The 27,525-nt window shown below is 51.4% G+C and overlaps 1 protein-coding gene across 1 annotated transcript; it reads left to right on the forward strand.

Moving 5' to 3' along the window:
- The first annotated feature begins 1,381 nt into the window (after positions 1 to 1,381).
- IL17REL (interleukin 17 receptor E like) lies at positions 1,382 to 27,525 on the forward strand. Its single transcript, XM_036760836.1, has 17 exons — positions 1,382 to 1,434; positions 2,585 to 2,670; positions 2,898 to 3,047; positions 3,992 to 4,101; positions 4,934 to 5,048; positions 6,846 to 6,890; positions 7,694 to 7,833; positions 8,239 to 8,310; positions 9,174 to 9,228; positions 9,653 to 9,816; positions 12,003 to 12,047; positions 17,139 to 17,196; positions 18,160 to 18,305; positions 18,925 to 18,996; positions 22,379 to 22,436; positions 27,181 to 27,238; positions 27,423 to 27,525. Exons 1-17 carry the CDS (start codon positions 1,382 to 1,384, stop codon positions 27,451 to 27,453), a joined length of 1,458 nt encoding a protein of 485 aa, XP_036616731.1. The 3' UTR covers positions 27,454 to 27,525.

Genomic DNA, 27,525 nt, shown 5'->3' on the forward strand with positions numbered 1-27,525 from the left:
AACCGTGGCAAAGGGTCCATACCCAGTCATGTGCTTTCTCATCCACTGGATTCTAATAGTGCCATCCTAATAGTAGTAAATTTAACCCTAACCCCACTATCATGTGGAGTCCACAAAGCTTTTCTAGGTCTTCAAACTTGAAAACATTGGGAATCACAAACTTGGATAAAGGCAAAGATGACATACCTATCAAACTTGCAGAAAAGAAATTTCATTTGTTCATACACTAGGCGCTTAATAAGTGCATTGGAAGAATGAAGAGAAAAACAAACATTTTGGGCACTAGGATTCAGACCCAACACATCTCCCTAGCCTACACAGAGTATAGGGCTTAGAGTAGAGTTCAAATTCAGCCTCTCAGGGTTGTTGTGAGGATCGGCGAGATAATAATTGGAAAGTGCTTAGCACAGTGCCTGGCACATAGTAAGCACTATACAAATGGTAGTTCTTCTTCTTCTTCTTCTTCTCATTATATCAATGGAACAAATGGCCCAAGACGAAATTGAAAGAGGCAAGTGAAAGTACTACATTCAAGTTTAAAAAAATTCATTGCATGAGTCCAAGATGGCCACCCAGCAACGGCCAGCCAACAATTTATAGGGAAGGGATCTGTCTGGAGGCTCTAATGGGTCCCAAGCTGCCAATGAGGAAACCAAACAAAATGGTGGCCAAAAGTCATATGATCTTAGTGTTCATATAAAGCAGTGTCTGAAGGAGGGGCCTGGTCAGACTCTGTCAGATCTGGGCCCCATGGGGAAGGCTTGAAAACTGGAGGCTGACTCTGAGAGGGTAGCTATCCCTTTAGAGAGTTGACTAAAAGTACAGGGAGTGTTTACCCTGGGGAAGAGAAGACTCGGGCGGGGGTGGGGGTGGGGGGGTGGGGACAAGATGGCTTTCTTTGAGTACTCAGAAAAGGAAAAGGGATTTGAGGGCTCTTGGGGCAGAGCCAGTGGGGGGAAAGTAGCAGAGGAGATTTCAACTCAATTGTTACGCAGGTATCCCACAATTAGATTATACAGCAGGGCAAGTGGCTGCCTTGGGAGATCCCAGGAGCAGATGCAGATCGGGAAGGGAACTTAGAGGCCATTCCCCTCATTTTATAGTTGAGGAAACAGGCCCGGGGCAATGAACTGATTTGCCCAAGATTAGGCAAGTAGAATTTGTCAGAACCAGGATTTGAACCCAGGTCCAAAGCCTTCACTTTTCCAACTAAACCATGACCTCTGAGGTCCAACTCTGAGATTCTGTGAATATAAGAGACTGAGTGAATTGCTACCCTGTAGACAGAAACAGTGAAGCTGGAAAGAGGAACAGGTTTGGGGAAGGGGAAAGGAGAATAAGCTTTGTTTTGGATGTGTGAAGTTTGAGGGGCTAGTTGGACATGCAGGTGGAGATGTCTTACAGGCAGCTGGAGACATGGGCCGAGAGTTCAGGGTAAGGCTGATGGTATTGATTTGGGGATGCTGAATGTGGGCAAGTGTGTAGAAAGGGAAGACGGCTGAGGGCTGGGCTTAGAACTGGACTGAGCACTGGGCCAGGGATGTGCCAGGCACTGCGCTCAGTGCTGGAGATATACAAAAAAAGGTGAAAATAGTTCTTGCCCTCAAGGAGCTTGCATTCTAAATCAAGAAGCTACACGTAAATAGACAGGACCTTGTGTCCAGTGACCTACCTTCTACCCTTATCTCATCTCTCCCACCCCATGTCAGTTCTGGCCACTCCACCGCTGCTGTCATCGGCCATCCTTAGGGCATCACTGCAATGGCTGGGGCACCACCATCACAGGTACCGCCGAGGAGCCCTCCACCTCCCATCCTTTGATTTGAGCCTACCCTACCCTCTTTGTCCAGTGTAGTCTTTAGTTCCTGCCACAAAGTGGAGAGGGGCTTCCACCACAGACCAAGTGAGAAGAGGCAGTGGCCATCAGAGTAGAAAGTAGTTGAGAGTGACAAGGTAGTTCAGAGCTACACTTGAGAAGAATTGGCAGCTGATTTTCAGTTATTATGGTCCTCCCCAGCTGGAACTGAGATGATTCCATTGGGACCCTCACTCAGTGAAAAGAAAGATTCTCTGCCACATCCAGTTTTCCTCCAAAGCTATCTGATGCTGACCACACTCATCAGACCTATTTGTGAATGGAGCCAAGAGGCCCCGAATGAGGGCCTGAGGGGGTCTCCTGTGAGGACTCAGCGCGGTCTTTGTCATCTTTGTCCCCCAGAGGGCTTTCTTAGATTATTTTGAAGCAGTGTCCTGGATGGGTAGATTCATGGTATCACCACCAGCTGTCATACATCCTCACTGAACATAGGATGAAAGGAATTTTTCTTAGAGCAAAAAGCCCACAACCAGCCAGTCTGGATTACTGTTTCAGTGTACTAGAATGTCAGCACTAGGAAGGACCTTAGAGATCATCTTATTTAACCCCCTCATTTTACATAGAGGGAAACTGAGGCGTGACACAGAGAAAAGACTTGAGACCTTAACTGGGACTCGAATTGGGGTCTCCTGATTTTTAAGCCAGCACTCCTTGGGTGGCTAAGTCAGGGCCTTTTTCTTGAATGCTGCCCTCCTTCTGGACCTTCAGATCTGTCCAGAAGGGTCCGTGCCCAGCCCAGCCCGATTGTGATTGCTGCCCGCTGGGTTATCATCAGTGGTGGCCCCAAGTCCCAGGTAAGGGTGTGCAGTCCTGTCTAAGCGACCAGTTCCACTGATCAGCTTTACTTGTTTTGACCCAACCATTCGGATGACTCTTCATAGAGGTCTGAGGCTGCTTTTCCTGCTGATGGCTGGGGTCTTCACCCTCCCTTGCCCCTCACCAGCTGGGAGCATTGAGTCCTTCCTGGAAGCCTCTAGGGACAGGCATAGCAGAGGGATCAGCTGCACCTTCTCTTCCACAGGGAACATTTTTAACAGTTTCTGCCGGCAGCCACCCTCATCAGTGACGCCATCCATCCTGGAGTCCCTGACGCTGTCCACAGCCATAAAGTGTATCCACAGAGGGGCTTGTGCTCTGCATCTGAGCATCAGTGCTAGCCTTATCATGGAAGGTAAGAAATAGCAGAGTTAGGCAGGTCCTTCAGGACCCCCCAGCCTCAGGGGTGAGACACACTCTTGGGCTCAGGGACAATTTGGTTGGTGTGGCCCAAAGTCCACTTCTGCCCATTGTGTGACCTTCTGGCCGAGATGGGTTTGGAGGAGGATGGATCCCTAGATGGGGACTCTGACCTTGCTTTCTATCTGGTTTTCCCCCCTTTTTGAGTTTTTTTTTGTGAATTGTTTTTCAATTACATGTAAAGATGGTTTTCAACATTCAGTTTTGTAAGATTTTGAGTTCCAAAATTTTCTCCCTCCCTCTCTTCCCTCTCACCTCCCCAAGACAGCAAGTGATCTGATATAGGCTATACATGTGCAACCATGGAAATACATTTCCACGTTAGTCATGTTGTAAAGGAAGAATCAGAAAAAAAGGGAAAAACCACAAAAAAGCCAAAAAAAGTGAACATAGTCTGCTTCGCTCTGCATTCAGACTCCATAGTTCCTTCGCTGGGCGTGGAGAGCATTTCCCATCATGAGTCCTTTGGAATTGTCTTGGATCATTGTGTTGCTGAGAAGAGCCAACTCAATCATGGTTGATCATCTTACAATGTTGCCATTATTGGGTACAATGTTCTCCTGGTTCTTGGGTTTTGATTTTTCAGCCTGTGCTCTTTAAGGCTCTTCTGAGTCCCAAGCAAAAGCTCCCTCCTTGTACCCTCTCCTTTCCCTTCTCCCCAGACCCCTGGTTGGTCTCAGGACCTTCTCCAAGTTCCCCATCCAATACAGTCTTCTAGTCAATCACATCCATGACCTGAGAATTATCTTCCTGTGACTCATGGTTGAGGTACAAGGGAACCTGGAGGCCATGGTGGCAGGGAGCGGGGCTCTGACTCTGTCCCTCTCCTCATGGACACCATGGACATGTCATACCCTGCTCACTTCCTCTTGGTCCTAGAAAGCCTTCGAGGCCTGGAGATCTGCCTGCTGTCCCTGGACACACAGGAGACAAGGTGTCACAGCACCAGGATTCCCAAGGTTTCCAGCCGGAAGATAGTGGGCAGAACGGTGAGCTGCAGCATGGCTCCCATCTGATGAGGTGGAGGGCAAAGGGAGAGAGATGGGCAGAGTTGGGGGCAGGAGTTCCCCAGGGCAGTGGGGCCTGAGGCTGCCTCCATCTTCTCACTGCCCTCCATACATGGTGGCCTATTCTAACCTCATGCCTAGAAGTTCCCCACACCCAGAAAGCCTTCTCCCCTGCCTTTCTCACCCATACTTTAAGATGCAGTTGTCATACAATTGCCCTGAGATCCCAGGCTCTGGGTCTCCCTGGGTTTTCTCATAGCCCTTTCTCCACCCAGTCTCTTCAGGGAACAGAAACCAAGAATCAAGTCACAACAAGAAGCATGTATTAAGTAACTACTGTGTACCAGGCACTGTGCCAGCTGATACAAAAATGAAAAAAAAAAACAACAGTCCTAGCCCTCAAAACATTTCTCTTCTACTGGGGAGAAATAATGTGTCCCAAGAAAAGGGAACACCAATTATAGAAACATGTCATGACGTCGTGTTCCATCCAACTCTCAATCCATCATCCTGGCTCCAGAGGAATGGCTGCAGGGGAGGAGGCTAGAAACTAAGAGAAGCAGAAGAGGCTTCCTATATGTGGGAGCACTGAAGCTGGACTTTGAAGGAAGCTGGGCAATTGATGAGTGTCCGCTCCTGAGGATAGGGCCCATTTCCGCTCTTGTGTCTCATCACCAGCCCAGCTTAGCCAGTGCTGAATGCAGGGGAATTCCTGAGTGAGGGCAGTGTCCAGCTCCCCTGGCTGTGCTGAGTAGGAAGCCAATGGAGATCTTGTAGGGAGGCCCCTGGTGACCTTGTCCACATCTGGCCCCAGCTCCAGGTACATTCTGACTGTTTCGAGGTGAGTGTTGCTCAGCACCTTTACGTCACCCTGAAGACCATCCCCTATTACTGTGAGGTCCAGATCAGCCGTGAGTACCATGTAGAAGGTAAGGCTCTGCCAGGTGCTCTTAGTGGGAGAGAGACCCACTGGAAGCCAGGGCTTTGGGCTCCTCCACTGCTCCTCTTTGCTGAAATGAAATGATGATGTCCTTTGAGGCTTGTCTTCATCAATCGATCAGCAAGTATTTATGAAGTGCCTACCATGTGCTGGGCACTGGAGATTCAAAAGCAAAAGGGAAGCAGCCGCTGCCCTCGATGAGCTGGCATTCTCTTGGGGGAATGTGCATATGTGCAAGAATTCTCTTGCAGGTATGTAAATCAAAGTTAATACAAAATGGATACAAGGTATTGGAAGTGGGGGAAGTAGCAGTTGGGAAGAGCAGGAGTGTATATAGAAGGCTGTCCTTGAGTTGAGCCCTAAGGAAATGAGGACTTCTTGGAGGGAGAGATAAGGAGGGACAGCATGCCCAGCATTAGGCACAGACAGAGCAAAAACATGGAGGTGGGATATCTTGTATGAGTCATAGTAAGAAGGGTGGGTTGGCTGGACTAGTTTGTGGAGGGGAACAATACGTAATGAGATTTTTAAAAAATACCCTTTGTTCGAGTGGCATTGATTTTGTTCTGGGACCCAATGCTTATCCAAGTGAAGATCTTCACTTGGATCATGAGAGTCAGTGGGGAAGTATGCTTTGACTAAGTAGACATTCACTTGGCATCTCTGTCTCCAAGAATACTCCTGGGAACAGCTCCCTCCCCCAGCCCAGTCCATCCCCGCCCCAGCCCAGCATTGGCTGTAGGGGAGGACTTCTTCATATGGGGCCTTTAGAAAACAATTTGATGGCTGTGCTTTAGTGTAACTGGTTTCTGTTGTAATCCTATGCACTAAAAACCAAATTCTGAGAAGGATTTTGTAGGCTTCACCAGACTGCCAATGGGGTCCAGGGCACAAAAAAGGTCAAGAACCCTTACCTTATGGAGAAGGGCATCCACTTTTCTTAGTCAGCATAGAAATCAGAGCAAGGCAGGTATCAGGAGGGGAAAAGGGGGAGTCTTGGTTTCCTGGTAAAATCTTCAGGCGTTGCTCCCAACACACACACACACACACATACACATACACACACATACATTCACAAACACACACACACACTCACAAATACACACGCTTACATACACACTCTCTCACACACACACTCATATACTCACAAACTCACACACTAACACACACAAACACACACATACTCTCAAGCACACACTCCTAGACTCCTCACCAGCTTCCAGACAATCAAGAATTGCTTTGTTTGAGGCACCGATGTCCTTCCTTAAGAAGGACAGTGACAGACTGGGGAGCATACAGAGGAGGGGAGTGGGGATGGGGAGGGCCTAGAGACTATGCCATATGAGAATTCAGTGAAGGATGCAGAGGACTCCAGAGGAACCATCTCCGAGCATGTGGGGTCTGGCTCTGCTCTGCCCTAGTGGGCAGTAGCAACGGAGGGGATGATGTCCACTGAGGCAGGTTTCACCCTGGTAGGAGGGATGTTTCCCGCTGATTGGAGCTGCCCCGAAGAGGAAAGGGCCACATCTAGAGATTTTGGGGTGGGTGGTCTCATCAGCCCCATGGAGATGCCACCTTAGCCTGGTCTGAGTCATGAGTCAGTCTAGGTCAGGGCCAGGGGTCATTCTGAGGCTCGGCTGAGATCAGGGGTCAGAAGTTGGGAGTGGGCCATGGCCAGGATGGAGGTGCCAGCGTTTGAGTCTGATGGGATTCTGCCTCTCTTGGCACTGACCCGCCCCCATCCCTGACAAGGTCAGACTGAGAACCCCCCATGCCTGTTTTGCAGACTGTACAGATGCTAATGTGGGCAGAAACATCCCAGCCTGTTTTGGTAAGTGATGTGGTCCGCTGTGGTCCCAACTCTGTCCTCTCTGTGTGTAGTATTGCTCTCCCTCCATAGCGCAGCCTCTGGGTGTGCCGTGCAGGGTCCCCTCCCTGCATCTAGCAGCTCTTGGGGGCTTCAGTGTCTCTAGTTTCCAGGGCTATGGTAGAAATATCACCAGGTCTCTCGTCAGATAGCCTGGGTTCAAATTGTGCCTCTCTTACTGACTACTTGTGTGACCTTGGGCAAGTCACAACCCTCCTGGCCTCAGCCTCCTCCCCTGCATAATGAGGGAATTTAACTAGAGGATCTTTCCAGTCCTAAGGCCTAGAACTTACAGCTGACTCCCACCTCTTGTTTGGGAAAGGACAAGCTTTGCTTCACCCCATGGGTGATTGAAAACATGTCTCCTTCCCTATGGGCACAAGAGAATATGTGGCAGTTCCATGGCTCCCCCTCATGGCCCATTCCCAAGGCCCTTCTGGCCCACTGTCTTCTTGGGTCTTCACACCAGCTCTTGGAAGGGGGAGGAGGGGGTGGGGGGATGGAGGAGGGTTGGGCTATTACCCTCGTTAGACAAGGATAAGCAGTCGTTCAGAGAGGGGAAGCAAGTCAGCACCAGGGGTGGTGAAAGAAGCCAGGACTCCTTCTCGAAACCTTGGGCCCTGGTGAGGGTTCTGCTGTGAATTGGGGCAGGGCAGATCCCTTTTGGGTCTGGGGATAGGATTCCCTTTGTGGCCTGGCAAGAGCACAGTGGGTGCCCTGCTCTTTGGAGAGAGTGGCTCTCCATCCTTCCCTTCTGTTCCCACTAGCTGGGATGCTCAAATACAATGTTGACCATGCCAAGAAGGCCATCGAGGTGCACTTTGCAGACATCCCCCGGAGTCAGGCCTATTATGTCCGGCTATGTCTCAAGTGGTTTGCTTGTGAAGACTACAGCCCACCAGTACTGGTGAGTCCAGAAGATATTTGGGGCCGTGAGGCAGAGGGTACTCTCATCCCCGGCAGTGGGGACCTTAGGGAAGAAGAGGGAGGTTCTCAACTTAGGCAACAGGGACCCCAGTTCAGAGGAGAGCTTTTAGCTCAGGCATTGGGCACCTTTGGGCAGAAGTGGGACCTTAGTTCATCTTGGCTGGCCTCGAGCGGGTTAGCAAAGGCAAGCACAAGAAAGGGGTGCTCGGAAGACTCACTGGAGGTGCTCGGCGCACGTATATATGGGAGCTGGTTCCCATATAGCTTGATACATACAGAGGGTTGGCACCCAAGGGAGAGGGGGGCTGGGTGCAGCACCTGTACTTCTGGCACTGAGCACAGTGTTTTGCAATGAGTGGATTTCAGCCTGACCCCTTGGATACAGGTGAATGTGGAGCAGCCTGGGAAGGCGGTGGCCCTGAAGTATTCACAGCTCCTGCCGTGTCTTTGTATCGAGGTCGGTGTTCCCTCCCTCACTCCCCTCCTTCCTCCCTCCCCTCCCCCAGCCTGGGCCCCAGAATGGGGTCCCTTGGCTACCCTGGGCATTTACAAAATGACCTTAATAGCCCCTCCCAGATCTCACATTCTATAAATATTCGATCCACCCTGACCACAGCCCCCTTCAGTGACTCATCCCCAAGGCCTCCGGCATTCTTGAGCTGAGCTCACTACAGACTCAGGCCCTAAGAGACCCTCAGAGTCTGGAGCAATGGGTTGAAGTCATTTGGAATGACACACAATGCCCCCCCCCATCAGGATGCCCCCCCCAGGGCTCTGCCAGACAGTTGGCCATTATCCCTCATATGGGAAATCTGCCACCTCATTGGACAGCCTGTCCCAAGGTTTCACCACCCTCAGGGGCGTGGAAATCCTCCCTGGCATCTCAGCTAGATGGCTCCAGCAGGAGGGAGTTAGTCTGATTCCCTGTGGTCTGTCCTGGGGAAGCTCAGAAGGGCTCAGGCCTGGGCACCTCAATCCGCCTCCACGATCTTTGGTTACTCATGGCTCACTAAGTCTGGCAGCCTCATTTCCCATATTTCGAAGTGCAGCATTTCCTTTGATCCTCTCAGGTAGGGTGTTCAAAGGTTAGCACCATGTTAGAGATGGGGGCAGTGACTTGCCCAGGGTCACCCAGCTCAAACTTGCACTCAGGTATCCCCATTCCCAATACAGTTTCCCCATCCACCCCGCCTTCCCTGGGCCTGCAGTGAGGTTGGCCTAGGTTTCCTCGGGCAGCCCTCTCTTGTTCCATCAGTCTGGACTTGGGGGGAACACAGTGGGAGGTGCCTTGAAGCTGAGCTGACATGCTTTCCCTGGCAGGGCTGGGCTGCTGTCCCTGATGCAGTGAGAATCCAGATCTGTCCCTTTGAAAATGGCAAGTAAGCCTCAGTCCTTAGCAGAGTGGCCCCTTCTCTCTTCCTGCTGCCCTGGGGGGCCCTGCTCCTTTCCCTTTCCTGCCTCCTGGGAGAGGCTTCCCCTAGCCCTGGGCTTCCCAGGTCCCTGGGCTCAGGATGAACCAAGGACCAGGCTCCATGTAGCACCAAGATGGATCTCTCTGTGGCCATGGAACTGAACTGAGCGGCCCAGGCCACCTGGAGAGAGGACCCTGGGACTGTGGCTTCATTTGTGCCACCCTCTATCTGCCCAGTGGGATGGGACTGGCTGGAAGCTGGGCTGGCTTTGATACCAAAGGTTGCCCAGGGGAGGGGGATCCTGAGCAGGGCTTGGAAGGGGAGGGGAGGGACAAGGGAGGAGCTGTTCGCTTGCTGACCCCTCTGTGTGTGTCCCTGTGTGTTTAGACACCAGAATCCTGTGGGATTACATCTTCTACAACTCCTTCACCCGATCCTTGAGCTGGGAACCTCCCTGCCCTGTCCAGGCCCAAGTCCACCTGTGTGGGATGTCAGAGATGGGTGATCTGTGCTGGGAGCTGAGCCACACAGGCCGGATAGTCCCAGGCAATGTAAGTGCAGGGAGCCCATGGCCTCAGGGCCTTTAGATTGTAAAAGGCCTAGAAACTGCTGCCTGGCCTCTGCCCCGCCCGGCCACTCAGCCATTCGCTTCGGAGTCAGGATGCCGCTGACCCTGGGACTGAGCGCTGTCTTGCGAGAGTCCACTAGAGGAAGACTGATCAAGCGAGGAGAACGTCTTCATTTCCTCCTATGTGCCAGATGCTAGGCTAGACATTGAGAATGCAAGGCAGAAAGAAACAGCCCTTTCCTCTAGGAGGCTGGTTATTGGCCCATGAGAGAAGACATGTAGGGATGTGGAAGATGTAGATATATATGCATGAATGTATTTGTTTATATATGCATATAACTCAAGTCCCAAAGCTCACTGGCATGGGATTCTCTCAACACTAGTGGAAATCAATGGCCTGGGTCTATGTGAGGGCTGGGGGTGGGGCAGGGAGGAGGGGAGCTGGAGAAGGCAAGAGAGAACATAGATAGATAGATAGATAGATAGATAGATAGATAGATAGATAGATAGATAGATGGACAGACAGATGGATGGATGGACGGATAGATGGATGGACGGATAGATGGATGGATGGATAGATAGACAAGTAGACAGAGAAGTAGATAGATTGACAGACAGAGAGGTAGGTAAGTAGGTAGGTAGATAGATAGATGGATAGATAGATAGATGGATAGATAGATGGATAGATGGATAGATAGATGAATAGATGGATAGATGGATAGATAGATAGATGGATAGATAGATAGATGGATAGACAGATAGATGGATAGATAAATAGATGGATAGATAGATGGATAGATAAATAGATAGATAGATAGATGATAGATAGATGGATAGATAGATAGATAAATGGATGGATAGATAGATGGATGGATAGATAGATGGATAGATGGATAGATGGATAGATAGATGGATAGATGGATAGATAGATGGATAGATAGATAGATAGATAGATAGATAGATAGATGGATGGATGGATAGATAGATAGATAGATGGATAGATAGATGGATAGATAAATAGATAGATAGATAGATGATAGATAGATGGATAGATAGATAGATAGATAGATAAATGGATGGATAGATAGATGGATGGATAGATAGATGGATAGATGGATAGATGGATAGATAGATGGATAGATGGATAGATAGATGGATAAATAGATAGATAGATAGATAGATAGATAGATAGATAGATAGATAGATAGATAGATGGATGGATGGATAGATAGATAGATAGATAGATAGATAGATAGATAGATAGATAGATAGATAGATAGATGGCTAGATAGATGGATAGATAGATAGATAGATGGATAGATAGATAGATGGATGGATGGATAGATAGACAAGTAGACAGATAAGTAAATAGACAGATAGATAGATAGATAGATAAGTAGATCAGACAGAGAAGTAGACAGATTGACAGACAGACAGGTAGGTAAGTAGGTAGATAGATAGATAGATAGATAGATAGATAGATAGATAGATAGATAGATGGATAGATAGATGGAAGTCTGAAAAAGATAAGTTATTCTTGACAATGGCCTGACCAACCACTCCTCCACAGGACCAATGAGGAAGCATGCTATCTGGTGGGCTGGCCATTCCTGATCCGGTCAGAGCCCCAGGGCTCAAACAAACAGTCCTTTTACTAAAATCTTGTTCCAATACCCTCAGACAGAAGTAGTTCTCAAGAGGGTTGCAAAGTAGACCAGAGATATCAACAAATAAAGCTTCCAGCCAGCACTGGGGCTCCCTGGGGTCTCAGGGCCAGCCCACAGCCCAGGGCCAGGGTCCCAGGTGGACAAGCTCCAGCTCTAGGTCTCACTGACCTCACTTCCTCCTATCCCATCCATTTTGCTGGTGTTGAGGCTTAGCTCACACCTCCCCAGCCCCCCACCCCCAGCTTCCTGCCCCACCACACTCCTCTGTTCCTGAGCAAGAGGCAATTGACTCAAGATGCAGAATGAGTCACATTTTGTGACAAGGCCAATGGGGGGAATTTGTATATCTGTTCCCAAGATTTTGTTTTTCTTTTTTCTTTTTCGATGTGGGGGTGGGGAGGTGATAGGAGGGAGAGAAAATAAATGCTTGTTAATCGAAAAAAAAATAAAACAAACAATGCCAGTTCCCTGATAGTCATCAAATGTCTCGGCTTCCTTGCAGGTACATTACTCGCAGGTAGACCCACAGCCGTGGCTTTGCATGAAGGTGAGTCAGTGGCCAGATTCTTATGAGAGCCCACCTGTGAATGGGGGTGGGGGCACGGGGAAAGGAACTGGACTCGCTCATGTGATCCGAACCTTCTAGTTCTTCGCTAAATCCCCCTTCCCCAATAAGGGGCACACCTTGGGAGGGGCAAAGGACAGAGAGTCTCCTTACAAGCATAGGACAGAACTGGTCAAGTCAGAAGCACTGCTCAAGTTCCTGGCCATAGGCACATGTCCAAGGTAGCCCAGGGATCTGAGGCTGGAGCTCTAGCCTCTTGTTTTTGACAAATACGATTGTGTTGGTGCCGATGATGAATTACCCATGGCTTATCCAAGAGCCCAAAGTGGAAGAACCAGGATTTGAACTCGGGGCTTCTCAGTCCAAGATCAGGGCTCAATTCACTGCACCACAGTCTCCCAAACAGATTTTTAGTAGCTGAATATCACATGTTTGATTGGAGGGAGGAAAATCTTTGGGCTTCTCTGTGAGGGGACCTAGATCACTCATTTCTTGAGAAAAACAGACAGTGGAGAGTGACATGGCAAACCACTTGAGTATCTTTGCCAAGAAAAGCTCCAATGGGGACACAAAGACTCAGACTCGACTGAAATGACTGAACAACAACTTCTGGGAGAAGCAGCCAATACATTGGACAACAGAAGTCAGGTCCAAGAAGCATTTCAAAAGCCAGACCAAGGGGCTGAATGGAGTGGAATGAGGTTTTGTAGATCCAGCCTGTAATACCATTACCTTAATCCAGAATACTCAGTAAGGAAGCTCTTCAACAATACAGATTGACACCTGCTCTGTAGTTTTTGTTTTAGGGAGCTTCCTGGGGCCCTAAAGGTTAAGTGACTTACCCAAGGTCTCCCAGTCAGTATGTGTCTGAGGCAGGACCTGAACTCAGGTTTTTCTGATTCTATCCACTATGCAGTGCTGCCTCTTGAAATGAAATTTAAGTGGGATGATTGTAAAGTCCTGTCATTGGAGTTTTAAAAATTGGCCTCAGAAGTACAGTTGGGCACTTAATCCCAATTGCCCTGCCTTCCCCCACCCCCCACCAAAAGATACACAGTTGGGAGTGTTGGTTAGTTGGCAGTTCACCTTCAAGCTTGCTACAGGCCAACAGCATGGTATGGCAGCATGGTCTGGCAAGGCGTCATCTTGGACTGCATTAAAAGAGGCCCAGGGGTTGCCATCCTCTGGTCTTGTCCAACCAGGCCAAGTGGGCTGCAGGTGTGCAATTCCTGGTTCTAGGCATCACAGTTTGGGGAAAATACTGGTTACTCAGACAGACTCCAGAGAAGAAGAGCTAGTAAGGTAAAGGGATCATTCCTTCTCTGGAATCCTTATTAAAACTTATCTAGTTCAGATGAAGGAACAAATGATGTCAAACAAGGGGGAATGGAAGACTGATGTCTTGGAGAACTTTCTCCAAGGGCAGTTGTGGAGATAAGGGGTTTGATTTCTTTTGCTTGGCCTCAGAGGCTATGACCAGGAAGAGTAGCTGAAAGCTACCTAGCCTGATGTGAGGACATTTCCCAACATTCAGAGGCAGGCTGGGCTGCCTTAGGAGGTGGGGAGTTTCCCCCACCCCCAGGATGTCTTTGAGCAGCGGCTGGATGACCATTTGTCAGGAGGGTCCTCAGGAAGATTCTTATTCGAGTCTGTGTTGGACTCATGGCTAAAGAGGTTCCTAAAGACACAGGCATATGGGACAGAGATTGGGACTTTAGGAGGAGGGAACCACGCCAGCCCTTTGGAGGCAGCCTGCCTAGGGCCCACTCTCCTGAATGGACAAGGATCCAGTAGCCTAGCCTGTCCAGCTGGGACACCTTGTCCTAGTGACCAGGTTTTGATCTGACCTTGGCATCTTGACCAGGGCAAGTTACCACACCAATGGGGCTATGAATGTTTCAGGCAGAAGCTTGAATGCTCCACTCCCTCCACCCTTAGTCTGGGAACCTCCTTCTGTGTCCTCCTGTGTGGAAGCTGATGGACCTTCCCAGGCTTCTGCCTCAATAGGTTGAGTCATTTTTTCAGTCATGTCCAACTCTCCGTGACCCCATTTGGGGTTTTCTTGGCAAAAATATTGGAGTGGTTTGCCATTTCCTTCTCCAGCTCATTTTACAGATGAGGAAACTAAGGCAAACAGTGTTAAGTGACTTGCCCATGGTCACACAGGAAGTATCCCAGATTATAGCTTGCTATATTGATAAAGACACAGAAACATCAGAAAGCGAAGAGCCCAGATCCCTGGGGCACTCCATTGGACACCTCCTTCCCTAAAGGTCTTGAACCATACTGAATGGCTACTCTTTGGGTCTGGTTATTCAACCAATTCTGAATCCAGCCAGCTGCATTGTCATCCTATGTCCTAGCTCTCCGTCATAGTGATACATCATAGGAGATGTTGTCAAATGATTTGCCAAAGTCTAAGTGAACTCTCTGTACAGAATCCCAGTGGTCTCTAGTCTAGTGACTGTCCCTGAAAGAAATTGATGAGGCCAGGCTGGTCCCTTGTGATCACTGCTTCCTTTCCAGATGTTTCCTCCACAATCCATCAATCAATTACCAATTAACAGTTGTCAAGTACCCCCAGGCATTGTGCTAAGTGCACAAGGGATACAAAAAGAGGCAAAAGACAGTCCCTGCCCTCAATGAGTTTCCAATCTAATGATGGAGACAAGAAACAAACAAACATATGAACAAGCTATCCACAGGCTAAGTAGGAAATAACTAAGAGAAGGAAGGCAGTAGAATTGAGAGGGTCAGGAAAGGCTTCCTGGAGAAGGTGAGGTTTCAGTTGGGACTTGAAGGAAGCTAGGGAAGTCAGAAGTGGGAGATGAGGAGGGAGATTAAAGAGGGAGAGGAGAGATGAAGAGGAAGAGAAGAGATGAGGAGGTAGAGAAGAGATGAGGGAGATTAAGGAGGGAAAGAAGAGATGAGGAGGGAGATTAAGGAGGGAGAGAAGAGATGAGGAGGAAGAGCATTCCAAGCGGGATCGCCAGAGAAAGTACCTGCAGCTGAGAGATGAGGGTTTTGTTCCCGCAGCAGCCAGCAGGCCAAGCCCCAGATCTCCAGAGCCAGTCCCAGTCTGGACCCTGAACTTTCAGGTTCAGATCAGTTACCTATCGGGCATCTTGGCATGGACGCCCTGTAGGCATCTCAGCCTCAGCATGTCCAAAAGGGAAGTCATTATATTTTCATGTCAACCCTCCCTCTTCCCAATTTCCCTGTATTTATTGAGGCTCCTACTACTCTCTGTCACTCATCCAGATTCGATCCTGTGGCCTGGATTACTCTCTGCTCCTTCCTCTTTCCTCATGGCTTCATTCTTGCCTCTTGGACATCTCTCACATGACTCCTCCGCTGGCACAGCCACCTGACACCCCCCCCCCGGTAGCCCCATTTTACCTCTGGCCCATATCATAGCAGCAACCTTCTCTCCACTCAAGCCCATCCTTCCCACTGCTGCCAAAGTGATTTTTCTTCTGTAGTTCTGACCATGTGAATTCCCTCCTCAACCAACTTCAGTAGCTCTCTCCTGCTGTAGGATAAAATATAAACTCTTCTCAACTCATTTTTTTTTGGAGGGGGAGGGCAGGGAATTGAGGTTAAGTGACTTGCCCAAGGTCACACAACTAGCATGTCAAGTGTCTGAGGTCACATTTGAACTCAGGTCCTCCTGATTCCAGGGCCAGTGCTCTGCTCACTGCACCACCTAGCTGCCCCCTTGACGCGTTTTTACAGCACAGCCTTGCTCCAGCTTCATTGGATGTTGCCGGCCCCTCCTTCACTCTGTGGTCCAAGCAAACTGGCCTGTTTTCTGCTCCTCACGCGTCATCTCCTGGCTTCGTGCCTTTGCACTGCGGTCCCCCAAGCCTGTAATGCCATCCCCCCTCTTGCTTCCACTCTCTTCCTTGTCTTTCCTGAGCTACCCCACCCCACCTCCAACTGCTACTTCGTACTTAACTACTCACTCAAACTACCTCGTATATATTTTCTATCACCTTTATGTCTTTGTTGTCTCCCAGCAGCAGGGCGAGGTTCCTTTGAGTAGGGATCATTGCATTCTCTGTCCTTGTAACCCCAGCACCTGGCATACATACGGTGCATAATACTTGTTGATTGATTACAGAATCACGCCATGCTCTTGTATTTCTCCATCATTGGCTGGCCTTGTTTTTGTCTTCTCTTGTTTGGTTGGTTGGTTGTTGTCCTTAGTTCTTGAAGAGGACCAGAATGACCTCGTTATGCTATGGTCAAGTTTCAATGTATAAGACTGTGGCTAGGCCAATAGGAGTTCAGAATGCTCTACCACAGGTCGGGCACAAATAGCGCGTGTGAACATTTGGGGAGGATTCTCTAAACTCGAGCACCCTTTGTTTCCTTTGAGCTGTTTCAATTCTGCTTTGCTCATAGAGCACAGCACCTTCTCAGCCATGCTGAGCAGTCCTGTGCCAGTGTCTCCCACGTCACAAATCAATCCCAAAGGTCTTAAGAGAGACCTCGAGAGTGTCCTTGTAATGCTTCTTCTGACCCTCATGTGAACAGTTGCCCTGTATGAGTTCTTCTGTACAAATGCTCTAAATCGAAACTTGGTCCATGAGCTCCCGTTGCGTCCATGGGGCTCTCTTTAGACAATTCCTCAGCAGAATCGTTGCTTTGTGTGGTTTCCCAGCTTCATTTTTGAATTTCCCATCCCTCCTTAGCTCACTTCCCCTTTAGAATTTCGGACCGTGGAATCCCATGGATGTTTATCTACTTTGAAATCTGCCCTCTAAAACTCCCTGGGATGCCTCAGCCAGCATCCCACAAACGGTGTGTGGCTCATTCCAGTCTCCTGGCTCCAACTCCAGGGGCCATTCACCATACTGCCCTGCTCCTAGCCAGCCCTGCTCCCTCTTTGAGCCTCTCCTCCTGTGTACGACGAAGAGACTGGGCAGGAAGACCATGGAGACTTCCGTTCTGTTTGCTCTGTTGACAGGGGCCAGATCATGGTCCTGTGAGGGCTTTGTGGGACTGTCTTTGGCTTCCCTCACAGGGCCTGCTCTACCTCTCCCTCTCCCTCTTTCTCTCTCTCTCCAGTTCACAACCCTACAAGGCTCTTGGGTGAGATGTCCTTTTGCTGATGGAAACTTTCCAGGTAATTGCCCAGCACTGGGTCCAAAGCCTAGCAAATAGTCCTTTGTCTTCCCGGGGCAGGGTGGGGGGGGTGGCGGGTGAGGGACGGGTGGGTAGAGGAAGGCAGAGGGATGGATGCACCAGCTCAAGGAGGGCTCCTTGCCCCGGTAAGAACCTGCCTTCTCACTTTGTGTCCTCTGATTGTTTCCACACTGGCAAATGTGTTAGTGTATGATTTTCAAGGCTCAGGGACCAGGCATCTATTTAATGAACAATTGTTAAGTGAGCAGGCATGTAGAGTATGATTAGACAAGGCAGGAGGGGGTGATAGGAAGCCCAGGTCTCAGCCCGTGCCCTCAGGGAGCTTATGGTCTCATAATCTACTGGGACTTCTCCTGACCGGGACCTTGTGGTTATTGGTACTTTGTGCACATGTGGGACCCCCTCAGTAGAGTGGAAGCTTTTTGAGGGCAGGGGTTTGGTTGGTCTTTGTTTTTAACCCGGTGCTGGCACACATTAAATGCTTAAGAAATGTTTGTTGGTTCATGAAATACAAACACCAGTAACTGTAACACACAACATGGTATTATCAATATGTCAGGGAGGGGCGGTCACCACAGGGGTGACCTTGCCAACAACATGGGTCAGGGAAGGCTTCCTGGAGGAAGTGGCTTTGGAACTGGATTTAAGGGAGAGAGGAGGATCTAGCAAGCAAAGAGGAATAGGGATGCACTGCCAGCATCAAGACCAGGCCCTGCTCCCATTTTTGAAAGGGAAGGAGTGATTTGCCTTGAAAGACTTTAGTCCATCTCAGCCCCCAATGCATGGGGAGAGAGTGGAGGCAGTGCTCGGTATGGAAGGAGGAGTCCAGGGCTCCAGGCTAGGAGTGGGCAGTGGAGGCTGGGTTCAAAGGTGGCAGGGGGCCCCCATCTGTGCCTCATGCCATGTGACTCTTATGTGGGGACCACCCTGGGCTCATCATCAGGCTGGAAGATGAAGATTCATCAGTTACCGGACAAGTTCCGTGCCGCCTTCATCTCAAGGAGCCCAGCCAGCTTCCAGGTGCAGCTGTGCAACAGGACTGAACCTTTCCGTTGCTATATGCTTGGGACCATCTCTGTGGGATCACAGGTGAGCTGGGAAGGGGGGACTCCCCCCTGGCTCAGACCCGAGGATAGGGCCCTGGACACATACTGACACCTTCGATTGTACACATACCCACAGTGTCCTAACTTCTAGACTCCAGAAGCCCTCCAAGGTCCTCTGCCTACAGGAAACCTTTCCCTCATTGCTCTGGCCCAGGGGCTCGATACTGTCCGGGGCCAGGTCAGAGGAGAGGTTAGACAGCCCCATGACTGTGGGACCTTTGCTGGTCCCTTTTCTGATCCCTTTGCTGGCACCTGGGGCCAAACCCCAGGCCATTCCAGGCAATCAGGGCAGGCTTCCCAGGGGAGAGAGACTTCCTTGTGGAGCTGCACCTGTGTGTAGAGCTCACGTGTGTGTAGCTGCACATGGTTAGACAGGGGTGTGCCATGGTACTTGTGTATGTGGGTGGGTTTGTGGCACAAGCTGGATCCTGTTACAACCATGGACCTGCTGAGCAGGGGCAAAGCTTGTAGTTCCCTAAGGCAGCTGGGAGCTGACAGCTTGGGGTTTGATGGAGAAGAGGAGAGGCTTCCCCGGGACCTGATGGGGGTGGGGTGCTTGGGTTGGCTGGCCAGCCCCACGTGGCTGCTTTTCTCTGCCCTAGGGAGATACAGACGCCATAGCCCACGTTGACATCCCAGAGGCAGAGGTCTGCTCCCCAGATATCTGCATCCAGGTGGGTCCCCATTTCCTCTTAGGGTTGAGACAAGGCCCTCAGCAGAGGAGGGCCATTCTAGCAGTGTCTAGTATTTCAAGCAAGTTCAGAGATATGGAGCCAATGCATGTCATTCCAATCTCTTTCTCTCTCTCTTCTCTCTCTTCTCTCTTCTCTCTCTCCTCTCTCTCTCTCTCTCTCTCTCTCTCTCTCTCTCTCTCTCTCTCTCATTCTTTCTCTCTCTCTCTCTCTCTCTCTCCCTCTCCCCCTCTCTCTCTCCCTCTCTCCCCCTTCCCTCCCCCCCTCTCTTTCACTCCCTTCTCCCTCTCCTCCTTATCTAAATCCTGGGGTGCCCTCTGTCTTCAGATTGTTCTCTCTCCCTTGTTTTGAGCTGAGGTCTCATCTCTTTCCCAAGAGAATTTCCAGATCCAACCAGGGTAGGTCCCTCATGTAGGTAGGCAGTCACACACAGCATTCTCTCCACAGTCAAGAGTCACATCTCTCTACATATGCAGGAGCATGCAATGTACCCCAGGCTGGAGAGAAAGCGGGGTCCCCACACTTCAGGGAGTTCATTTGGCTAAAAAGAATCATCTTGACCAAGTAGTTGTCCAGACTGTGGAGCCCCTTGCAGGGAGGAGGAACCCAGCACCTCCTCCTTCCCTCCTTAGGGCAGCTCTGCCCCAGATTTTCTTGGCATCTGGCTTAAATTGGAAATGCCCTCTCTTTGCTCACACTCTGCCCTCTGGGTCAAACCCACCAAAGCTAATCCTGGGGGTCTCACCGAGGCCCCACCCAACCCCAGCTTTTTTTCCAGAGCTAAGTAGAGTGGAGAATTTTATAATTACTAAGGCTTGTGAGGTCTGAGGAAGAGGCCACAGGCTCATAGAAAAGAGCCTGGAGGGACTATCTAGTCCAACCCCCACATTTTACAAAATGAGAAACTGAGGCCCAAGAAGAGTCAGTGATTTGCTCAGGGTCACACAGAGGCAGCATTTGAATGCTGTTCCTCCAGCCAGTCTCTCTGTGGGAGCCTGGACTGGGGACCTCACTATGTGGTACAGTCATGGCCAAGGTCATAGTGGAATGGGTTACTGTAGCCTATGCAGAAGGGCTTCTTGGAGGAGGCGGCCTTAAAAAGAGGGCAGGAATTCAACATGTGAAAGGAGCAGGAAGGCATTCCTGGAAGGGGGAATGGTATGACCAAAGACATGGAGGCACACCAGTTTAAGCAGTGTTTGGGGGCAGAATTGTCTGGTGTGGCTGGACTGGGGAGTATGTGAAAGGGGGTAACCTGAGAGAGAAGCTGGAAAGGCAGAGTGGCACCTGAGCTGGCAGGGCTGCAAACACCAAGTAGAAGAGTTTGACCTTGGCTCAGGAGTTAATCGGGAGCCCCTGGAGATCTTTGAGCAGAGGAGCAACTTGACATTCTTCTGGCAGCGTTTGAAAGACAGACTCAGGAAGGAAAGAGGAGGGTTTGGGGGGAGGGAGGATGCCCTGATAGGAAGCAATTGTGAAAGGTCAGGGGTGGTAGCCGTGGGAATATGCATTTATTATATGCCTACTGTGTGCTCCATACTGTGATAAGCACTTTACAATTATCTCATTTGAGCTTCACAACAACCATGTAAGGCAGGTGCTGTTATTGTCCCTGTTTTACAGTTGAAGAAACTGAGGCAGACCGACATTAAATGACTTGCCCCAAAACATCACAGAGGTGGCTGCACAAAGCTTTGTAATGGACTGGAGGTGGGAGGTGAAAGGGGAGGGGACTGTCAAAGGCAGATGGTGATTGATCCAGCCACCTGGGGGAGTCTAACTCGGTCTGCTTTGGGGTCTAGCCCTTTGTTCCTGGGTGGGGGTTCCAGGGAGTCACCATGACAGTCACTGGAGACTACAGGCCAAAAGGTAAGCGGTCCAGGGCCTCCTAAGTGCTCCTCTGTAGGTGGAAGACAGTGACAGGAGGTGTAGACCGCAAATACCTGGCTGAGGGTCCTCTTCTTAGCCTAGGTTCTCCTATTAGGGATCTAGCAGGGACCCCGGGACCTGGGGACTATTTCTGACTGAGCCAGAGTTCCAGAGGCTTTCCTGCCCTACCCTTTGGACAAGAAAAATCAGCAAACGATGAGCATGGAGTTGTCAGCCTCCCCCAGCCCAGAAGGAGCTTTCCTTCCTCTGCTCTGACCTCAGGGCCTTCCCTTGGCACAGAACGTGTCCTGCCTTGTGACATCTCATGTGGTTCGTCTCCAGGGGCTCATAGGGGAAGGAAAACAAAGGCAGTAGATGCCAGATCTTTGGAATAATTGATGGAACAATAAATTGAATCTCATAAAATGGTATTTAATTAAATCAACAAACATTTTTATGAGATCAATGTAAAGTCCTTTTTGGTTCAAAAAGTCATCTCTATAAACCAAGACTGGGATAGACAGAAAGGCTGGGGGTTTTCAGGGACTCCTAGGTTCACACGGAAAACCCCCCAAAGCAAAAGCAAACTTCGACTCCATCTCTACTCTGTGTCCAGGACTACCGAGGCACAGTGGAAAGGATATTGGCTCTGAAGTGAGAGGTCCTGAGTTCAAATCCTGACTGCCACCTATGACTTGTGTCACTTAACTTACCTGGACCCCAGACTCCTCATCTGCAAAATGAGAGAGGTTGGATCTGAAGGCTTCCTTCCTGTTCTGACTCCCTGGTCCTATAGGGAGGGGATCCATTTTCCTACCGGATTTTGCCCTGCTCAGAACCCATGTACCATCTTGGGCTCTGTTGAGTGCCACATTTTAAGAATGGAACCTGACAAGCTTAAGGGAAATCCAGAGGAGATGGTCATGAGCTCATGCCCCTTGAGTATCACTTGGAGGATGAAAGGCTGTTTAACTCTTAGAAGAACAGGCTGTGGGGAGGGAGTGATACCTGCTTTCAGGTAGCTGAAGGGTCTTCTTGGAGAAGTGCTCTGCCCCAAGGGCCTCCTAAGGGTTACTCTGCAGGCGGAGACTGTAACAGAAAGTGTAGACCGCAAATGTAATCCCAAGGGCTGTCCCGAAATGCGGGGAGTGGCCACACCCAGGAGGCATCTTCAGGAGGAGACCGGATGGCCGACCACCTGTCAGGGATGTCAGAGGGTGGTTGAGTAGAAAAAACCCCACTGTCTCTGAAGTCAGAAAAGACCCCAATTTGGATCCTCATCTGTCACTTCCTAATTGTGTGGAGCTGGCCAGGTCCTTTCCCCTCTGGGCCTCAGTATCCTCCCATAAAGTGTGGATACTTGTCATACCTGTACAACCTCTCTCACTAGGTTGCTGTGAGGATTGCAGGAGGTAACGTGGGCAATGAAGTCTTGGAGTGGTTTGCTATTGTACTTTTGAACAGAAGAATAATCATCTTTGTTGGGTCTCTACAGGGCTGGAGGACAGATGTGGATTACTCAGTTCCTGCACAAGTGTGTGACATCAGATGCAGTGAGTGGGGCTATGTGACTGTTGGGTAAACATCCCTTACCCCAGGGCTCCCCAAGGGATCCCCTAGCTGGGTGACCCAGCCCTGCCCTTAGGGAGCCCCCCCATCTGAGATGGTGACACCTCTGTCCTCAGGAAGCGTCCTATCTGAGATGGTGACAGCCCTGACCTCAGGGAGCCCTCATCTCAGATGGTGACAGTCCTGACCTCAGGGAGCCCCTTCCCATCTGAGATAGTGACATCTCTGCCCTCAGGGAGCCCCCACATGAGATGGTGACAGCCCTGACCTCAGGGAGCCCCCTCATCTGAGATGGTGACAGCCCTGACCTCAGGGAGCCCCCTCATCTGAGATGGTGACAGCCCTGATCTCAGGGAGCCCCCCATCTGAGATGGTCACGTCTCTGCCCTCAGGGAGCCACCATCTGAGATGGTGACAGCCCTGACCTCATGGAGCCCCCTCATCTGAGATGGTGACAGCCCTGTCCTCAGGGACCCCCCATCTGAGATGGTGACATCTCTGTCCTCAGGGAGCCCCCCTATATGAGATGGTAACACCTCTGCCCTCAGGGAGCCCCCCATCTGAGATGGTGACAGCCCTGCCCTCAGGGAGCCCCCCCATCTGAGATGGTGACATCTCTGTCCTCAAGGAATCCCTAGCTGAGTGGGTGACACAGCCCTGCCCTTAGGGAGCCTCTGTGTGAAGGGGATATATGGGGGGAGAGTGGGGGGGGCAGATGAGTGGGGAGGGGGTTGGGGAACAGCAGGAAACCAGACCTTCTGAGCATCTGCTCTGTAGAGATCTGGAAATGAGGGCATATTCTCAGGGCCTGTCGTGTTTTGTCTCTGTTCTGAAAGCCCTGAGGCCCATGTCAGGAAACAAGATGCTGAGAAGGGGTGTCCCCTGTCCCTAGGGCATGACATCTGGGGAGTGGGCATCAGAGGGCCTGACTAGGGCCTGGGGGAGCACTGGGCCTGTACTCTGGACCCTGGATGGAGGGCAGCCTTTGGCTCCACAGACATCATAACCTGGGCTCCCAAGGCTGATAACAGAGTCCTGGGAATACCTGGGGCCTGGCCATTGTGGTGTGTAGGGAGGTATCCAGTGCTGTGTGAAGGGCCTAGGAAGATCCTCTGTCCTCCCATCTAACTCCTCCCCATATTTCCTGAGACCTAAGGGCTGCCTCCTATCCACCGTGCCCTCCACAAGACAGAGGCTTCTCTTCCCCAGTTAAGGCTGGGACTTGGAGGAGTTCAGACAACCCCAAGAAGGACTAGGGACCTAGGCTTCATTGACAAAAGGCCAGGCCAGAGCTAGAAGCCTCCCAGGATGGGAAGTAGGGTGGAAGTCCTGGTGCTGAAGCAGGAGTGGGGAGAGGAAGCAGGCACCATGGGGTCCTGGGGTGGGGGGCAGCAGGTCAGAGGACCCAAGGTGCGATCCCACCTCTGACACTAATCAGGTGATTGTGGGCAGTCTTTGGCTTCTCTATTTGTACAATGAGGGGATTGGCTGCCATGATCTCGAAGGCTTCTCCCAACTCCCCTATGAGGTCTTATGGCCTGCAGGCAGTGCCTGGGCATGTTGTCCTATGGGTCCTGGGTGCCTCTGGTCATCGGAGCACTAGCCTGAGAGGCAGGAGCCCAAGTTAGAGCCCTTAGCCCTCCCGGGCTCCTGCCCTCATTCTTCACCTCCATCTTGCTCCCAACAGCCTGCCATTTGCCTGAGTAGGCCAGAGGTTGATCAGGGACGAGCAGATGTGCAGAAAATGTCTGACATCTGAGGGTGGGTGGGGCTGGCACCCCTCCAGAATGGGAGGCCCCTGTAGGACCATCTCCCCAGTGCAGGGCTCAGGGCTCACCCTCATGGCATGTGCCAGCTCAGCCCCTCTCAGCCCAGCCCTGGGGAGCTGGTGGCAGGCTTTCAAACCTGCAGGGGCAGGAGGGGCAGGAGGGGAACAGGTCTACGTGCTCCTTCCCTTGCCAGTGCTGGAGGGTGGGGAGCAGACTAGGAAGATGAGGAGGCAGTGAAGGGGCAGGGGGATGGGCTGAGCCAATGATGGGGCAGGCGTGTGACCCATCCACTCAAGGGCTGGATGAGGTGACCCCCAATTCTTCCCCAAAGTCCATTCTGGATCATTGCCCTAGTCTGTTGATTCCAGCCCCATTCTGCCCATTTGTTTGGCAAATTTCCAGCCACTAGAGGAGTCCACCAGGGACCTCAGGGCCTGCACTCCCCTGTGTAGGTGAGGCTAGAGTCTGCCTTCAGTGATTATTAGCCACCACCATTAATGGGACTCTCTTGGGCTTCTTTGGGGCCCAAAGCCTAAAGTCAGTCAGTCAGCAAACACTGATTAAGCACAAAATTAGGGTCAGGTTATGTGCCAGGCAGGCAAAGGACAGCCCCTGACCTTGAGAAGCTCAGTCTAACCTGACCTGAAGCAGAAAGAGAAACGACCTTTAAAATGCACAACAGCCCTAAAAACTGAGGAAATGGAGCCCGTGCAGGGGGGAGGTGCAGAGGGGTCTCTAGTCTCCCTGGGTCCCAACTTCAGCCTCACTGGGGTCCCACTCCAGCCTCCCTGGGGTCCCCACTCCAGCCTCCCTGGGATCCCACTCCAGCCTCCCTGGAGTCCCCATTCCAGCCTCCCTGGGGTCCCACTCCAGCCTTACTGGGGTCCCCACTCCAGCCTCCCTGGGGTCCCACTCCAGCCTTACTGGGGTCCCCACTCCAGCCTCCCTGGGGTCCCCACTCCAGCCTCCCTCGGGTCCCCACTCCCACCTCCCTGGGATCCCCACTCTAGCTTCCCTGGGGTCCTCACTCCAGCCTCCCTGGGATCCCACTCCAGCCTCCCTGGAGTCCCCATTCCAGCCTCCCTGGGTACCAACTCCAGCCTTACTGGGGTCCCCACTCCAGCCTCACTGGGGTCCCCACTCCAGCCTCCCTGGGGTCCCCACTGCAGCCTCCCTGGGATCCCCACACCAGCCTCCCTGGGGTCCCCACTCCAGCCTCCCTGGGATCCCACTCCAGCCTCCCTGGAGTCCCCACTCTAGCCTCCCTGGGGTCCCCACTCCAGCCTCCCTGGGGTCACCACTCCAGCATGAGTGGATGTCCTCAGCCGCAAAACCCCAGTACTTTGGGCATCTGGAACTGATTGCTTCTTGTGTCAGCCTGTCTATCACGGCCCTAGATTTCACAACAAGCCTTTTCTTTGAAGCCCCAGGGGGTGTAGCTTTTGTCCTCTGGCTTCCAGAACCCTTTTTCTTAGAAACTGGGGACAACAAGCGTACTTGTGCTCTCAGATTGGAACCACGTTGAGTGATGATGATGACGAGTCTCAGCTGTGACCTTGAGAGCCCCATCCCAGGTCCCTCAGTCAGGGGGAACCATTGCCCTGAAAGAGAGTGAGAGAGAGGTCTGGTACCCAGGAGCCCCCAGGGCATCTTCAGCCAGCCCAGCCCAGAGCAGGAGGGTCCTGGACCATGTTTCCTCCCCACTGAGAAGAGACAGCCGATTCCCTCTGGGGCCACTGTCCTGGTCTGAGCGTTCTTCTTGACACCAAGCCTGAATCAGCCTCTTTACAACATCTCCCCTCCCCTCTCCCACTCCTGGATCGCTCCACCCCACTCCCCCAGAACACAGCTGATCCCTCTCCAGCTGCAGTCTCCCAAGTACCTGCAGACTCAAGACTTTCAAGTCTCCCCCCAGCTGCCAAGTGCTCGCAAGAAATGATCCCCAGCCTGGTTCCAGATTCTTCATGCCCCACCTAAAATAAGGTGTCCAGGATTGAACAGAGCATTCCAAATGCAGTCTGACCAGGGCAGAGAGTAGCAAAGACATCAACTCCTTCTGCCCCACCCCCCACCCCCGAATTTCTGCCTCTGTCATTACAGCACACGAGCCCATAAGCTCTCTTGGTTGCCTCATCTCACTGCAAACGCAGTCAGTATGTGTTAAGCCTGGAGTCCACTAAGACCCTCAGATCTTATCCCTGTCTCTCTTACCCTTTGGGGACATATACATATGTACATGCACACACAGTAGATGCTTAGGAAATGCCTGTGGGGGCACAGGGGCTATCTGCGACGTTTATCCCAGCTGGTTCATAGGGCTGCCTTTGCCTTCGGAAGTCTGAGGATTAGGGTTAGGGACAGAATTCTCACCTCGAAGTCAGGAGCCCTGGATCTGGTTCCCTGGCCAGGCCCTCCCCAGCTGGGTGGTGTTACTTTCCGTCTCATTACCTCTGAGGCAGTAGGCCTTCCAGGGGCTGGGACCAAAGCCCTTTGTGAGATTGGTGCCTGCCATTCGGAGCTCAGCCTAGCCGGCAGTAATATAGTTCAACTCAAATGTGTGCCAAGGGTGCCTAGGCCCTGCCTGCCCCTGGGGAGCCGCCTATGTGTGCTGGGGGAAGGGACAGAAGAGGAGCAGCCCCCCAGGCTCTGCCCTCAGGGAGGGGTGTGTGTGTATGTGTGTGTGTGTGTGTGTGTGTGTGTGTGTGTAGGGACAGAAGAGAAGCAGCCCACCAACCTCAGGGAGCTCCTAGTTTTGGGGGGCACAGAGGAGAAGCAGTCCAGGTCCTGCCCTCAGGTGGTTCATCATTTAAGTGAGAGAGGAGACACAGAACACTGATGGTACAAGACAGGATGTGACACAGGGGTGGGCTTAGGGGTTCTGACTCTGAGGGCTGGAGATCCCCCCCATTCCCCACATTTCTGGCCTGGCCTTGAGCCGAGCTCTCTCCTTCTCTTCCAGACAGGTCCTACAGGAGGAAGCACCAAAGGCCACATGACTCTCCTATCACCATTCACAAGTAGGTGCCCAGGGACTGGATTCTGTTGAGGGGACAAAGTTGGGGAGACCTGAGAATGTGTTGGGCCAAGCCAGGCTGGCCAGGGGTGGAGGGGCTCACAACCTCCCTGACATCTGGCTTTGGGAAGGTGGGGGCCCACTGGCTCAAGGCTTGGGTCAGGCATCATCTTCCACCATGTCCCCAGGTGGGAAAGAAGAGCTCCTGCATCTCCCTAAGGACAGAGGCCAGTGCCCACCTCCCTTGCCAGAGCTCTGGCCTCTTCTGGGCAGCACCAGAGCCTCCTTGCC

Source organism: Trichosurus vulpecula, chromosome 5 (assembly GCF_011100635.1).
Source record: "Trichosurus vulpecula isolate mTriVul1 chromosome 5, mTriVul1.pri, whole genome shotgun sequence".
Lineage (NCBI taxonomy): Eukaryota > Metazoa > Chordata > Mammalia > Diprotodontia > Phalangeridae > Trichosurus > Trichosurus vulpecula.

What these genes read in the sequence shown, in the direction of transcription:
- IL17REL (XM_036760836.1), top strand. Translation starts at nt 1,382, where the DNA reads ATGCAGGTGGAGATGTCTTACAGGCAGCTGGAGACATGGGCCGAGAGT. An exon ending in ACTACAGCCCACCAGTACTG is followed by an intron (nt 7,834 to 8,238) that starts GTGAGTCCAGAA and finishes CCTTGGATACAG; the next exon opens with GTGAATGTGGAGCAGCCTGG. An exon ending in TGCTGATGGAAACTTTCCAG is followed by an intron (nt 17,197 to 18,159) that starts GTAATTGCCCAG and finishes GCTCATCATCAG; the next exon opens with GCTGGAAGATGAAGATTCAT.